At 40.9% G+C, this 13,349-nt stretch overlaps 1 protein-coding gene across 1 annotated transcript; it reads left to right on the forward strand.

Annotated features, from left to right (window-relative positions):
* The first annotated feature begins 1,485 nt into the window (after window positions 1–1,485).
* Window positions 1,486–4,333, forward strand: LOC129065184 (AP-1 complex subunit beta-1-like). The gene is given in 4 exon segments (XM_054566414.1): window positions 1,486–3,063; window positions 3,065–3,475; window positions 3,478–3,863; window positions 3,865–4,333. Coding segments are annotated over 4 exon segments (2,844 nt in total).
* The last annotated feature ends 9,016 nt before the right edge of the window (window positions 4,334–13,349 follow it).

Genomic DNA, 13,349 nt, shown 5'->3' on the forward strand with positions numbered 1-13,349 from the left:
TTCTGCATTTTAATAACCATCTAACATGGTTCTGATACACCTCATTCTGGAGAGGTATTGGGGAATCGGTGAGATAGAAAAAGAGACAGTTGCCATGAATTGGGTTTTTCTCTTTGTGTGTAGAGTGTTTGAGCACCATGCAGATACACTGTAAGTCTGAGCATTGAGTTTGGATGATACAACAGGAGACTCAGTGATTAAGCATCCGGATCATGCTCAGTGTACATCCATACACAACTGGCTATGACTGCATCTTCAGTTCCGCCTATACTGAGAACACCTGCTGGGGGGGTGAGTAAATTAGAAGGAGTAGATTCCTTTCTGCCTTCTTACACTCTCTGGCTCCTTCTTTTCCAACATCACCAGCCCACTTTTTCTATTTTCTTTGACATTTCCTGAAGCCAACAGCTGCCACTAAGTAAGTGTGACCAATCAGACTTCTGGTGGGAGAAACATCGCAGAGATAAAACATTTTGGCACACAAAGTTAAAAAAAAAAAACAACTCTTTGTTGTGATATCATATTAGAAACCTAGCTTGTTAACCAAAGAAAATCAGTATGCCAGGAGAGAGCACACACAGAGGAATCAGCAAATAAAACATAAAAAATAAAGTAATTATCTTTCCTTCCTTCAGATTTATAGTCTATTTTCTTCAGCCATTAGTCAATTGGCTTTTTATTTATTTGTTTCTATAACTCACAGAGTTTGGTTCATATGCTCCCCAAAATAGCACATGATTATATTTTGTCTGTGTCAGTCATTTATCAGTGTCACAGGAATCTGGGGTGTTCTCTGCCTAAATCTCCTCCCTTCCCATCACCCTCCAACATGCACACATGTACACACACAACTTATCAATCCTGTTTTTCTCTATGTTTACATTTCCCAACTCTAGAGGATTAGGGGATAGGAATGAAGTCCTAAAATTTTCCTTTTTTTCACCTTTAACTTACAAATCATTAGGTGCTGTTTGCAAGTTCTACATACCTAAACAAGATTTAAAAACAGCCATTTATTCCAGCACGTTTACTGAGTGCATATCATACAGCAGATGCTGTGCTAAACCACTAGGACATATCCCTTCAAAAAGCCAGGCATTAATCATGGCTTCTTGAGCTTATACTCTAGGAGGGAAGATGGACATTAAACATTTCATTGAAACCATGATGATTGTTATGAAACACAGAATACCACCAAGGGAGAATGTAATGGGGAGACATAACCTAATCTGGGATTCAAATAAGGGCCCCAGGATGACATACTTAGCATATTGGTTGGGTCAGGAAAAGCAAAGGGAGAGGGTGGCAAGAAATTAGGTGAGGAGCAGGGGCCGGATTGGAAAGCTAAGCAGCATTGAAAGTCCTTGATGACTCACTGAAAGGTTTAATATAGAAAAGTAGATTACAACACCCCTTGGGCCATGCTCTCTGGCTGCTACCGCCACCCCCGTCCTTGACTCCGATACACGTTAAAGAGCCAACACCATGACTGACTCCGAGTACTACACAACCAATAAAAAAGGAGAATTCTTTGAATTAAAGGCGGAACTCAACAATGAAACGAAAGAAAAGAGAAAGGAGGCTGTGAAGAAAGTGATTGCTGCTATGACTTTGGGGGAGGATGTGAGCTCTCTCTTTACGGATGTAGTGAACTGTATGCAGACTGACAACCCGGAACTAAAGCAGCTTGATCTCTACCTGATGAACGACGCCAAGAGTCAGCCAGGCATGGCCATCATGGCTGCCAACAGTTTGGTGAAGGACTGTGAAGATCCCAATCCTCTGATTCGGGTCTTGGCAATCCGAACCATGGGATGCATCCAGGTGGACAAGATCACAGAATATCTCTGTGAGCCCCTCCGCAAGTGCTTGAAGGATGAAGATCCTTATGTTCGGAAAACAGCAGCAGTCTGCATGGCGAAACTCCACGATTTCCATGCCCAAATGGAAGATCAGAGATTTCTGGATTCTCTGCTGGATCTCATAGCAGATTCCAATCCAATGGCGGTGGCTAATGCCGTAGCAGCGTTATCTGAAATCAGCGAATCTCACCCAAACAGCAACTTACTCGACCTGAACCCCCAGAACATTAATAAGCTGCTGACAGCCCTGAATGAGTGCACTGAATGGGGCCAGATTTTCACCCTGGACTGCCTGTCCAATTATAACCCTAAAGATGACCGAGAGGCTCAGAGCATCTGTGAGCGGGTGACTCCCCGGCTCTCTCATGCCAGCTCAGCAGTGGTGCTTTTAGCAGTGAAAGTCCTGATGATATTTCTGGAGTTGTTACCCAAGGACTCTGATTACTACAATGTGCTGCTGAAGAAGTTGGCCCCTCCGCTCGTCACTTTGCTGTCAGGAGAGCCAGAGGTGCAGTACGTCGCCCTGAGGAACATCAACCTAATAGTTCAGAAAAGGCCTGAAATCTTAAAGTAGGAAACCAAAGTCTCCTTCGTGAAGTATAATGATCCCATCTGTGTTAAACTAGAGAAGTTGGACATCATGATTCATTTAGCATCCCAAGTCAACATGGCTCAGGCTCTGGCCGAACTGAAGGAATATACCACAGAGGTGGATGTTGACTTTGTTCGCAAAGCTGTGCGGGCCATTGGACGGTGTGCCATCAAGGTGGAGCAATCTGCAGAACGTTGTGTAAGCACGTTGCCTGATCTCATCCAGACCAAAGTAAATTATGGGGTCCGAGAGGCAATCGTTGTCATCAGGGACATCTTCCGCAAGTACCCCAACAGGTATGAAAGTACCATTGCGACTCTCTGTGAGAACTTAGACTGGCTGGATGAGCCAGATGCTCGAGCAGCTATGATTTGGATTGTGGGAGAATATGCTGAACGAACTGACAATGCAGATGAGTTACTAGAGAGCTTCCTGGAGGGTTTTCATGGTGAAAGCACCCAGGAGCAGCTCACTCTGCTCACAGCCATCGTGAAGCTGTTCCTCAAGAAACCGTCAGAAACGCAGGAGCTGGTGCAGCAGGTCTTGAGCTTGGCAACACAGGATTTTGATAATCCTGACCTGTGAGATAGGGGATATCTATATTTATGGGCGGCTTCTCTCAACGGACCCTGTCACAGCCAAAGAAGTAGTCTTGTCTGAGAAGCCACTGATCTCAGAGGAGACAGATCTCATTGAGCCGACTCTGCTGGATGAGCTAACCTGCCACATTGGTTCCTTGGCCTCTGTGTACCACGAGCCTCCCAATGCTTTTATGGAAGGAAGTCATGGAATCCATCGCAAACACTTGCCAATACATCATGGGAGCACTGATGCTGGTGACAGCCCTGTTGGCACCACCACTGCCACCAACCTGGAGCAGCCTCAGGTTACTCCCTCTCAAGGTGACCTTCTGGGAGACCTTTTAAACCTAGACCTCGGTCCCCCAGTCAATGTGCCACAGGTATCCTCCGTGCAGGTGGGAGCAGTGGATCTCTTGGGAGGAGGACTAGATAGTGTGCTGGCAGTGACCTTGGCGGGGACATTGGAGGAAGTCCGGCAGTGGGACAGTCCTTCATACTGTCATCAGTGCCTGCAACTTTTGCTCCTTCCCCTACCCCTGCCGTGGTCAGCAGCGGCCTGAACGATCTGTTTGAACTCTCCACGGGGATAGGCATGGCCCACAGTGGATACGTGGCTGCTAAGGCTGTCTGGCTGCCTGCAGTGAAGGCTAAAGGCTTGGAGATTTCCGGAACATTTACTCATCGTCAGGGGCACATCTATATGGAAATGAACTTCACCAACGAAGCTCTGCAGCACAGGACAGACTTCGCGATCCAGTTTAACAAGAACAGCTTTGGTGTCCTCCCCAGCTCTCCCCTGGCCATCCACACCCCGCTGACGCCGAACCAGCGATGTCTCCCTGCCTCTCAACACCTTGGGCCCAGTCATGAAGATGGAACCTCTGAATAACCTGCAGGTGGCTCTGAAAAACAATATTGATGTCTCCTACTTCAGCTGCCTCATCCCACTCAATGTGCTTTTTGCAGAAGATGGCAAAAGGGAGCGCCAGGACTTCCCCGCGGCGTGGAAGGATATTCCCAATGAAAACGAACTTGAGTTTCAGATTAAGGAATGTCATTTAAATGCTGACACTGTTTCCAACAAGCTGCAAAACAACAACGTTTACACTATTGCCAAGAGAAACGTGGAAGGGCAGGACACGCTATACCAATTTCTGAAGCTCCCCAATGGCATTTGGATCTTGGCTGAGCTACATATCCAGCCAGGAAACCCCAATTACACGGTGTCGCTGAAGTGGAGAGTTCCTGAAGTCTCTCAGTACATCTATCAGGTCTACGACAGCATTTTGAAAAACTAACAGGCTGGTCCGGTGCCCCCCGGCCACCCCGTGATTGGTGCAAGCCAAGAGCTCTTAACTGGAAGAAATGGTGTTGTTGTGTAGAATCTGAACCCAAATACACCGAAGCCACCCACCAACGTAGTGACTAGTGTAACCTGTGCTAAATTAGGGCACAGCCTGTTGGATAGTTTTAGCTTCCTGTGAACGTTTGTTAACCACTGCTTCATCCACTTCCCACCTCTTGCCACCTGCTGCCGCTGTCTGTCCTTGTTCGTGGGCTTCTCCACACTGTGCTGTGGCTGGCAGTTCTGAGTGTAGTTTGATATGTTGTAATTGAGAGCTCGTTTTAAAAGCAGAAGAAGACAAAAAAAATATTAAAGTAAGGATAAGTGTCACTGCAACATTAAAAAAAAAGTAATGTTGACTGCTTTTATTCTAGTTAGTGCACCATCTTCAAACGAGTAGACCATTTGCTTCCCAATGTATTACCATGTATATAGGGTTCACTTTCAAAAACATTTTTTGCAGCTGTCTAAAGTTGCTTAAGTGTTTCAACCTATTGTACTATTTTTAAAACTTGCTTCATTCCCTTCTTAGTATATGCTTATACAATAACCACGTTTCCCAAGTGTTTATGTAGCAATTAATAATAATGCAGTGAGTTAAGGAATACTCTGATGGATCATCTTACTCCAAGTTGTTACTGGCTTGTGGGTGAGAATTTCTGGAAAATCCATTGATTCCAGCAGATCAATAAGTTACATATAAGAAGCATCATTTTTTGTAATTTACTGATGGTTTCATGTAGTTCAGAAACCAGTCTTACCTCAATCAGGATATATTTAACCTCAGTAGAATCCTTCAGCCCATTTATACTCTCAATATCTCATTTTATACTTATGTTAATGCTCTTACTCATAGGCGTTATCTTCAAACAGGAAAGGGATTTAGAGATACTTGAGTCCATACCACTTCCATTCAGAGAACCCGAGAGGTTTAATGATCAGCCCCAGATCACACTGTGGGTTAGGACAGAGTGGGGTTATGCACGCTGGTCTCCTGATTTAATTTCAAGTTTTGACCATGCCATGCAGCTTTTGCCAGTCCTCAAATGCAGGTTCACAGGCCATCCTCAATGCAGATTGAAAATGAGGGACCCGGGACATGTCACAATAGTTATTGTGTCAGGAGATTTGATGTAGGACATATACTTTTACACCTATAATCAGGAAATAAAACCAAAACAACCCTCCTCCCAAAGTAAACCCCAAACTTTAGTTCCCCTCTTGAAAAACAAGGATCTTTTGGACCTTAACACATAAGAGAGGTATATTCAATAATTATTAAGGTTCAAACGCTGGCAGTCATTCCTACTAAAATATTTTTTTCTCTTTTTGATAAAAGAAACCTTGTTACTAAAAAATTGCAAAGGATTTTACAGAATGTAAAGCAGCTTTTATAATCCCCTAACTTGATGGTATAATATGCAATGAACTTAAATTGAATGCACAAAATTTCCTTTAAAGATAATCTAATTATGAAAAGTTAAGGAATAATGCTTGGCAAAATCTTTTGATTTAATTATTCTCCAAATGTCCTTTTTAAAAATGAGAACAACTTGCATTTGCTCATTAAAGAGGTGCCTGTTGCTTCCACTCGTTTCGACAATAGTAATTTAACTTGGTTTTTGTTATTTACTCTGATACACTCAGTGGGTTATGTACTCCCCGGGTGCTCACTAAATGGTTGCTGTCGGACTGACTGACAGATGTGCTTGATCTCCTAAGCACTATTGTAGCGAGCACAAACAGTTACACAGATGCTGAAAGGGAGTAGCTTATACATTTAGGAAGGAAAGCAGGGCAGAGGAGGAGGTTGGAGCTCATCAGCCAGCTGAGACACTAAGTCCTATACGTGCTTTTTGAAATTCATGTCTGTTAATTACTTAGGAGCCTGTGTAGGGAATTAGTGAATCTGAGGTACACAAAAAGTGTGACAGATTACTGATATTGTTAGATAAACAAAACAGTTGTATCTTGGCCTTTTGTTTTTTTTCCGCATATTTTTGTACATTTCAAAAGGCAAGCAAAATTTACTAATAATAGTGCATGCTAGGCCCTAGAATACACCAAGTATCTACATAATTTCCCAAGGGCCAGGCTCTGTGCTATGGCTGTACATGCAGTGACAGGAAAGACAATTTCTTCCTGAATGAGCTCACAAATCAGTGATACAGGTGAGGAGTCTCTCTCACTTTGGGCACCAAGCAGTATTAATCATAACTTTTATTCTCAATATTCTCCTGCTTTGACATCTTGGGGCCTTCCTGACCCTGGAGGGACTTCTCTCCCAGCGTTAACTATTTTCTAAACCACAATAAAGTCTCCAGCCCGTGTGTCCCTCCTGCTCCCTCTGCCACGTGACTAACCGCCAGGCTTCCTCGTGTGACCCAGCATGGCGTGCTGCACCTCCTGTTTCAGGAAGCTGTAAGTGAGTGGAACAAACTTCTTTCTTTATGACAGCCAGGTCCATGTCTGTGAGTCTTACCATTCCTGATTAAAACAAATCTGGGGCGCCGTTAGAACACAACACCACCAAACCATTCTTTGCTTTCAACTAAGGGCTCTGAGATAATTTCGGGTCGGTGCGGAGCAGGAGTGTAGATCGCCAAGGCAACAAGCATCCACAATGTACAGACAGCTACATGAGTCATGAATACTTCATAGGTAAAGGAGGGAAAGGGCCATGAAATAAAATCCAAAGACCTAGATTCCCTGTATGTTCAGTGTATAAAAGGCAATTAACTTTAAAGGACTTACTAAAGATAAAGCTGAGTGCCAAATAAATTTCAAGGAATGAGACAGTTTGTCCACATGGGTCAGATTGTGTTAATCAATTTTGTTGAATCCATTCTTTGGAAGTCATATAGCAAGGTTTTTCAGAGCCTGCATGAAAACATCCGTGGTCAGAAAATACCAATGGCGGTAGTTGAAAGTACTTGCATTTTGAAGGATCAGGTTGAACCCCAGGATTGAGTTATTTTTTATATAGTTTTGAAAATAACGAACATGTTAAGGACCTAAAGGTTTACAGTCATGTATACTTTGGGAACCAAAAATCAATCGTAATTAACATTGTTAAAATGATCTCAGTGTGCTCAATATTTTAAAATATATTTTTCTTACTCTTTAAAAACAGATTTATGATTATGAATGCCAACTGAATTAAACATGCCTTTTTTTTGTACAGAAAGAACAGTAGTAAAAGAAAGAAGATATTTTGGTCAGAATGAATGATAAAATTCCCCCTTCTCCCAGCACAGAAAAATGACCATAGTTTCCATGACCCATTTGCATGAAGAGCATTTATAATGCAATGATATGCTTAACAGTAGCTAGGATGTAGGCCTTCTGACAGCTGGTACTACCAGACCACTTGCTCAGCACTGAGCTGCTCGTACCTTCCTCCCATGCACATGTGTCATGGAGGTTATTGAGCGGACAAGGCAGATGCCCTGTGCTTTCCTTTTGTTGTTGCTTTACCCACACTGATTAGGTCTGTGTGTATGTATGACACAGTTTCAGACATTATTCAGTTAATCAAACCAATAAAGAAAACAAAAGAACAAGTAGCCTAGAAATTGGCATTATAAAAATTATCAGGGAAATGTGTTTCCTGTTCAGCATGGAGGTTCCCACCATTATGTTTATCATGAGAAAGAATCCCTTGAAATGCTGCAGCTGTGGAACCTCATGAAAACCCAGAGCATCTGTACCGTGACAGACATTCATTGACAAAGCCCTGGTACTGGCCCACTGGTGGGCATGGAGAATGTCTACCACTGTCTTCGAGAACTTTTTTCACACATTCCAGAATCATTATGACTAGCCCCATGGAAAAACACATTTATCAAGGCTTTGCAGCAGATTGTTGATTTCTTTTTCCTGCAGTTGATGTGCAATAGAATAGAATGACATGCATTCTGTGGTCAGAGGTCATATTGCCTAAGAAAGAAATATACATAACAAAAATCTATTGCTAATACAGAAGTGGAATTCTGACTGGTCTATTGTAGCAGCAAACCATCAAGTGTGAAAAATTAGAAAATAAACTGTCATGGGGATGAAAGGAGTCATGAAGCCTATCCATACATTAAATGCTTAGAGAAAAAGTGAGAAAGTTTACATGTACCGAGTAATTAAATTGCCCCATGCTCTGTGCCAGAAGCTTCACCTATATGATCACATTTTAATAACTACACGAGCCCTATTGGAAATGATAATAACAGCAACAATAATATTAATAACATACATTTCAGGGAACTGGCTACGTACAAGGAACTAAAAGTTTTACACATATTAACTCAGTATTAAATTTTCTCAACAAAGCTGATTATAAGACATAATACGGTCCCTGTTTTAAAGTTGAAGAGACTGAAACACAGAGAATATGTAACATTCCCAATAGCTAGAAAGTCAGAGACCCAATGCACATCACATAAAACAGTTGGAGAATTCATTAAGGATAAGGAAAGATTTAATCATTATTTCTTCAAATAGGTTCTTGACCCCTTGCTCATTCTCTTCTCCCTCTGGTATTCCCATCATGTGGATGTTTACACAATGAAATACTACTCAGTCATAAAAAAAGAAAAGAAAATTTTACCCTTTGCAACAGTATAGATGGACCTGGAGAACATGATGCTAACTGAAATAAGCCAGTCTGAGAAAGACAAATACCATACAATTTTACTCATATGTGGAATCTAATGAACAAACTTAACTAACAAGCAAAACAGAGACAGACTCACAGAAGGAGAACAGATGACAGCTAGTGGGGGAAGGGAGCTTAAGGGTGGAGGGGTTGAGCAAAAAGGAGAAAAGACTCATGGACATGAACATCAGCGTGGTGATTGTGGGGGGGGGGTAGTGGAAAAAATACAGGAAAATATACAAAAACTCCAAACAGATATTCTTAATACCAGCTGAAATATTTTTAGGCTACAAGGGAATAAATTATTGAGTTGATGGAATGGGTCAGACTATTTTCTAGATGGACAATGTTATATTTATCATATGTCCGTTAAACATATTTTGTGAAGGCATTATCTTCATTTTACCAGAAAACAATAAAATAAGAGAAGTCTGACAAAAGGAGTTAAGGAAAGATTAAAAATGGAATGAGGTTGGTGGCCACCTCCAAATGTATGGATGGGTGTCATTCAAAGGAGGAATTAGATTGGATTTCTATGGCTCCAAGACTTCTTGCCATGACAGTAAGTGAAGACAGACTCACATTCTGAATTGCTCAAGATTGAATGCTGCCTCAGAGAACTGGGAACACCGTAGCAATCTCTCCATCACAGGAGGATTCGAGTAAAACTAGGCAACCACTGGACAGAGTGAAATGAGGCAAAGAGTCCAATCTTTTAAATCTCCGTGAGCTGGGTTCAAATCTCAGCTTTGCCCTGGGAAAACTTAAACACTCTGTGACCATTCCCTCGTCAATCCAGATAGAACAAGTAAAGGGAACTGACTCAGATTACGATGTTTGCCACATAATAAACTCAATATAATGCGTCACTTGGCAAATAGCCAGGGTCATTTTGACAACAGGTTTATCGTTAGCACATTTCTAAAGTGTGAAGCCGTAGTATGCCCTGACTAGCTACATGCAAAAACATATATATGTGATGGATTTTTTTCTTATCTTTTATCTTGTTAGCTTTTATGTGGATTTTGTTATTGACAGGTCTGTGAGAATTTTATATGCAAGGACAGTACAAAGAGACCAATGGTGAATATATTTAGCAGATTCTGGCTCATGATCTTTGTTTCTGTGGGAATGAATTCTAAAAATTTACTTTATCTCATGGTGGATGCAGTGGGTATGAGGGGCTTTCTAAATATTGAGGGGATGATGCCTATCTTTTTATTCACTCATTCTGCGCTTCTCCTACTAGTGTGATTCATATGCAGAGCATCCTCTTGGAGGGTTTGTCCTTTTCTTACATTTGTCTGTTATGACATATTTTCCTAAAAATACAGCTGCCAGTTTGATCTACATGCTGCATCAGCTGGAGGGGTAGGAAATGCCTCTCTCACGATTCAGCTGGTCCAATGGAGTGGCTTTGATTTTCTTTCCCAGCTGTTGTGGAAATTGGCTGCTCCTTGAGTGTATTAGAACTAGTTTATGTTTCATAGAATATAATAGCTTTAGAGTTACTAGAAATAGCTGTCATAATAAACATGAAAATGATAGCACTAATTCTTCTTCTTGAAGAGACAAACTTTCTTCCACACATTTCATCCCCTACTCTGACAGGTAAAGGCAAGTATTGGACAAGTATGATTCTACATTTGCAATCAAGCATTTGGGAAGGTTCTAGAAACCTTATTTCTTCCTCCCTGCTTTAAATTTTAATTGCTTCATTTTCTTTAATTTTCTTCTCTCCAGACACTGTTTATCTATATAAACAAAACCCTTGACCTCCTCAATTTCACAAACAAAAAAAGATTAGATGCATATGACACCTTCTTCCTGTGCTAAATATGGTCTCTTGCTAGGGAAAATAAAATGAGAAAATGGGGTCTAGAGAAAAAAGGAATGTAGATATATGGTGAGTTGCCAATTATTTCATCCAGTGCTCTCACAGCAGCTCCAAGCCACCCAGGCCATTCAGTCTTCTTTTCAATCCTTTCCAATCCAACAAGGTTGATTTGAGCTTCAAAATAGACTTTCCTTAATTGGCCATAAAAATCTATTTTTTTTTAACCAAAGGTAAAGCCTTTCATTTTCTAGTACTGAACCAAAAGTCCTGTGTAGAAATAATCACATGGAAAATATAAAAAATTAAAATTACACAGAAAATAGTTGTATCTGAGACACCCATCATTTGGGGGAGATTATGCACTGCTCTCTGAAGAGTTTGAAATGGAAGACAACACCTCTGTAAGCAAACTAAAGACAAAATTTTTCCCAGCTCTTACTAGCAATTGCCCTGTCCTTAATCACAATTCCACCTCCAATGTGGCCTTCAGGTTACCAGTGAGAGAACCTTTTTGCATTAATACATATGCTCTGAGTTGACCCTATTTATTCAGCCCCAACACATCCCGGCGAATCTTGCTTCCTGGATTCTTCCCCCGACTCTCAAACTTGAACCACAGAAAACATTTAAAATAATATAAATGCTAGTTCTGCTTACCCATAGTTAGACACAATACATACTTCCTTCTTCCTGCTTGAAGAAAGCAGTCTTCCTGATCTTTGATGAGTTTACTTAAGACAAGTGGGGAGTCACAGATTCTTTCAACTTGACATTGGGCAACTACATAGCCTTTGGAAAGAAATGGAGGTCTTTTTATATCCTGAAAGTTATAAAGAGAAAATCCTAATCACTTAGTGTTGCCTTTTCCCTACCAACTAAAACTCCAAATTGGACCTAGGACAATGGCTGCACCGGGCCTTGAAGGATTTGCACACCCCCAAGACACTAGCTTTCCTCCCTTAAAATTCACCCTTAGGGATTTTAAAATCCATTTACTAAGGCTTTATGTGTCTGTGCCTTGTTTTGTTTTGCTACAAAGGAATGTGAAGAGAAGCAGTCACCATTTTGGCATTTATACTCCCAGATGGACACCCCTGTTGACCTCTACCAAGATTATTTTAACTATCTCTTTTATGACATGGATTTTTTTCTCTCTTTTTCTCCTTCAGCTCTGCTGATTTTGCACTCAAAGCATTTATTTGAATATGGTCAGCTCAAGCTGATTGTTTTAATAGTGGCAGGTGGCGTGGCTGAGTGTTTGACCTCCCCTTCATTAAAAAAAGTTTTATATGCACTAAGCCAGCAAGCCTTCTATTCCAGACCCAAATGAAGAGCTGAACAGGCACAGGACACTTGGCCTTTTCATAACCATCTGGTTCAAGTCACTTTCGGTTGTACCAAATCCATCCCCACCTGTGAATTTATCTTCGCGGACAGCCAGGCTTTCTTTGAGTCACCGCCAACTTTAGCTTTTACATCTGACAAGGAGGATGCTTTCAGCCAACTGACATCCCTCTCACAGCAAATGCAAACTTGTTTAAGTGTAAGAACCAGAAGACACTTTGTTTAAAAATTGCTTTATAAATACAGTACATACAATTTGGCAGTTGACAGCATTAGGAGAAATAGAAAACACAACTAGCTTTCATTGTTTGGGATGGAGCTGTCATCTCCGTGAAACCCTATGTCCCAAAAGAAGACAATTACATCCGACTGCTTTCTTCTTAGAAATGTACATTTTCTATCTACACTGCAATAAATTCTCTCCACACACTGAAAGTAGATACAGAGAAGTGGTAGATTATGGTTATGAAGGTCTGAGGTCAAAGCCAAGAGTCAGGTACATGGTTTGATCATGGCTGAAGAATCCTGTCTTTTCACAACATGAGCAATTTCAGTACTTACTTTGACATATCAACATAGTTTCATTGTCTCCCTCTCATGTTTATTCATATCTTTTGAAAATGTTTATTTTATGGACCCAAGAATAGAAGCACTGTTTATTCTTTATAATTCATAGTTGCCTCAATATTTATAAGATTATATGCATTGTTTTGCATCTAATCAGTTTTAAAATGCTAGAGCTCAGGGCTAAATCTTAGATTATTGAGACTGAGAGTGAAGAATGCCAAAGTGTCCATATTTGAGGGAAATTTTTAAAAATTTTCATGTCTCAAGCTGGCCATTAAAACAACAAAGAATAAACAAAAGGCACAATTTCTTATGATACTCAGGGTAGACAAGATTCAGGATAACGAGATATTTAACACTACTCTATAATCTGAATGTTCTCCAGTTATATATCAGTCTCTGTTAGTTTATTTTATAACCCTTATCAGAGTTTGTCATTATTTATTTGACTTCTTGTCGTCCACACAAGCTGATAAGTATCATGAAGATCCAGGTTGCAACTCTATTGTTGACAATTAAAAGAGTTTCCTGGACATCATATGCTCTCACTAAATATTTGTTCAATGAATGAGT

The sequence above is a fragment of the Pteronotus mesoamericanus genome, unplaced genomic scaffold (assembly GCF_021234165.1).
Source record: "Pteronotus mesoamericanus isolate MK-2021 breed Mesoamerican mustached bat unplaced genomic scaffold, CSHL_Meso_final contig_173, whole genome shotgun sequence".
Lineage (NCBI taxonomy): Eukaryota > Metazoa > Chordata > Mammalia > Chiroptera > Mormoopidae > Pteronotus > Pteronotus mesoamericanus.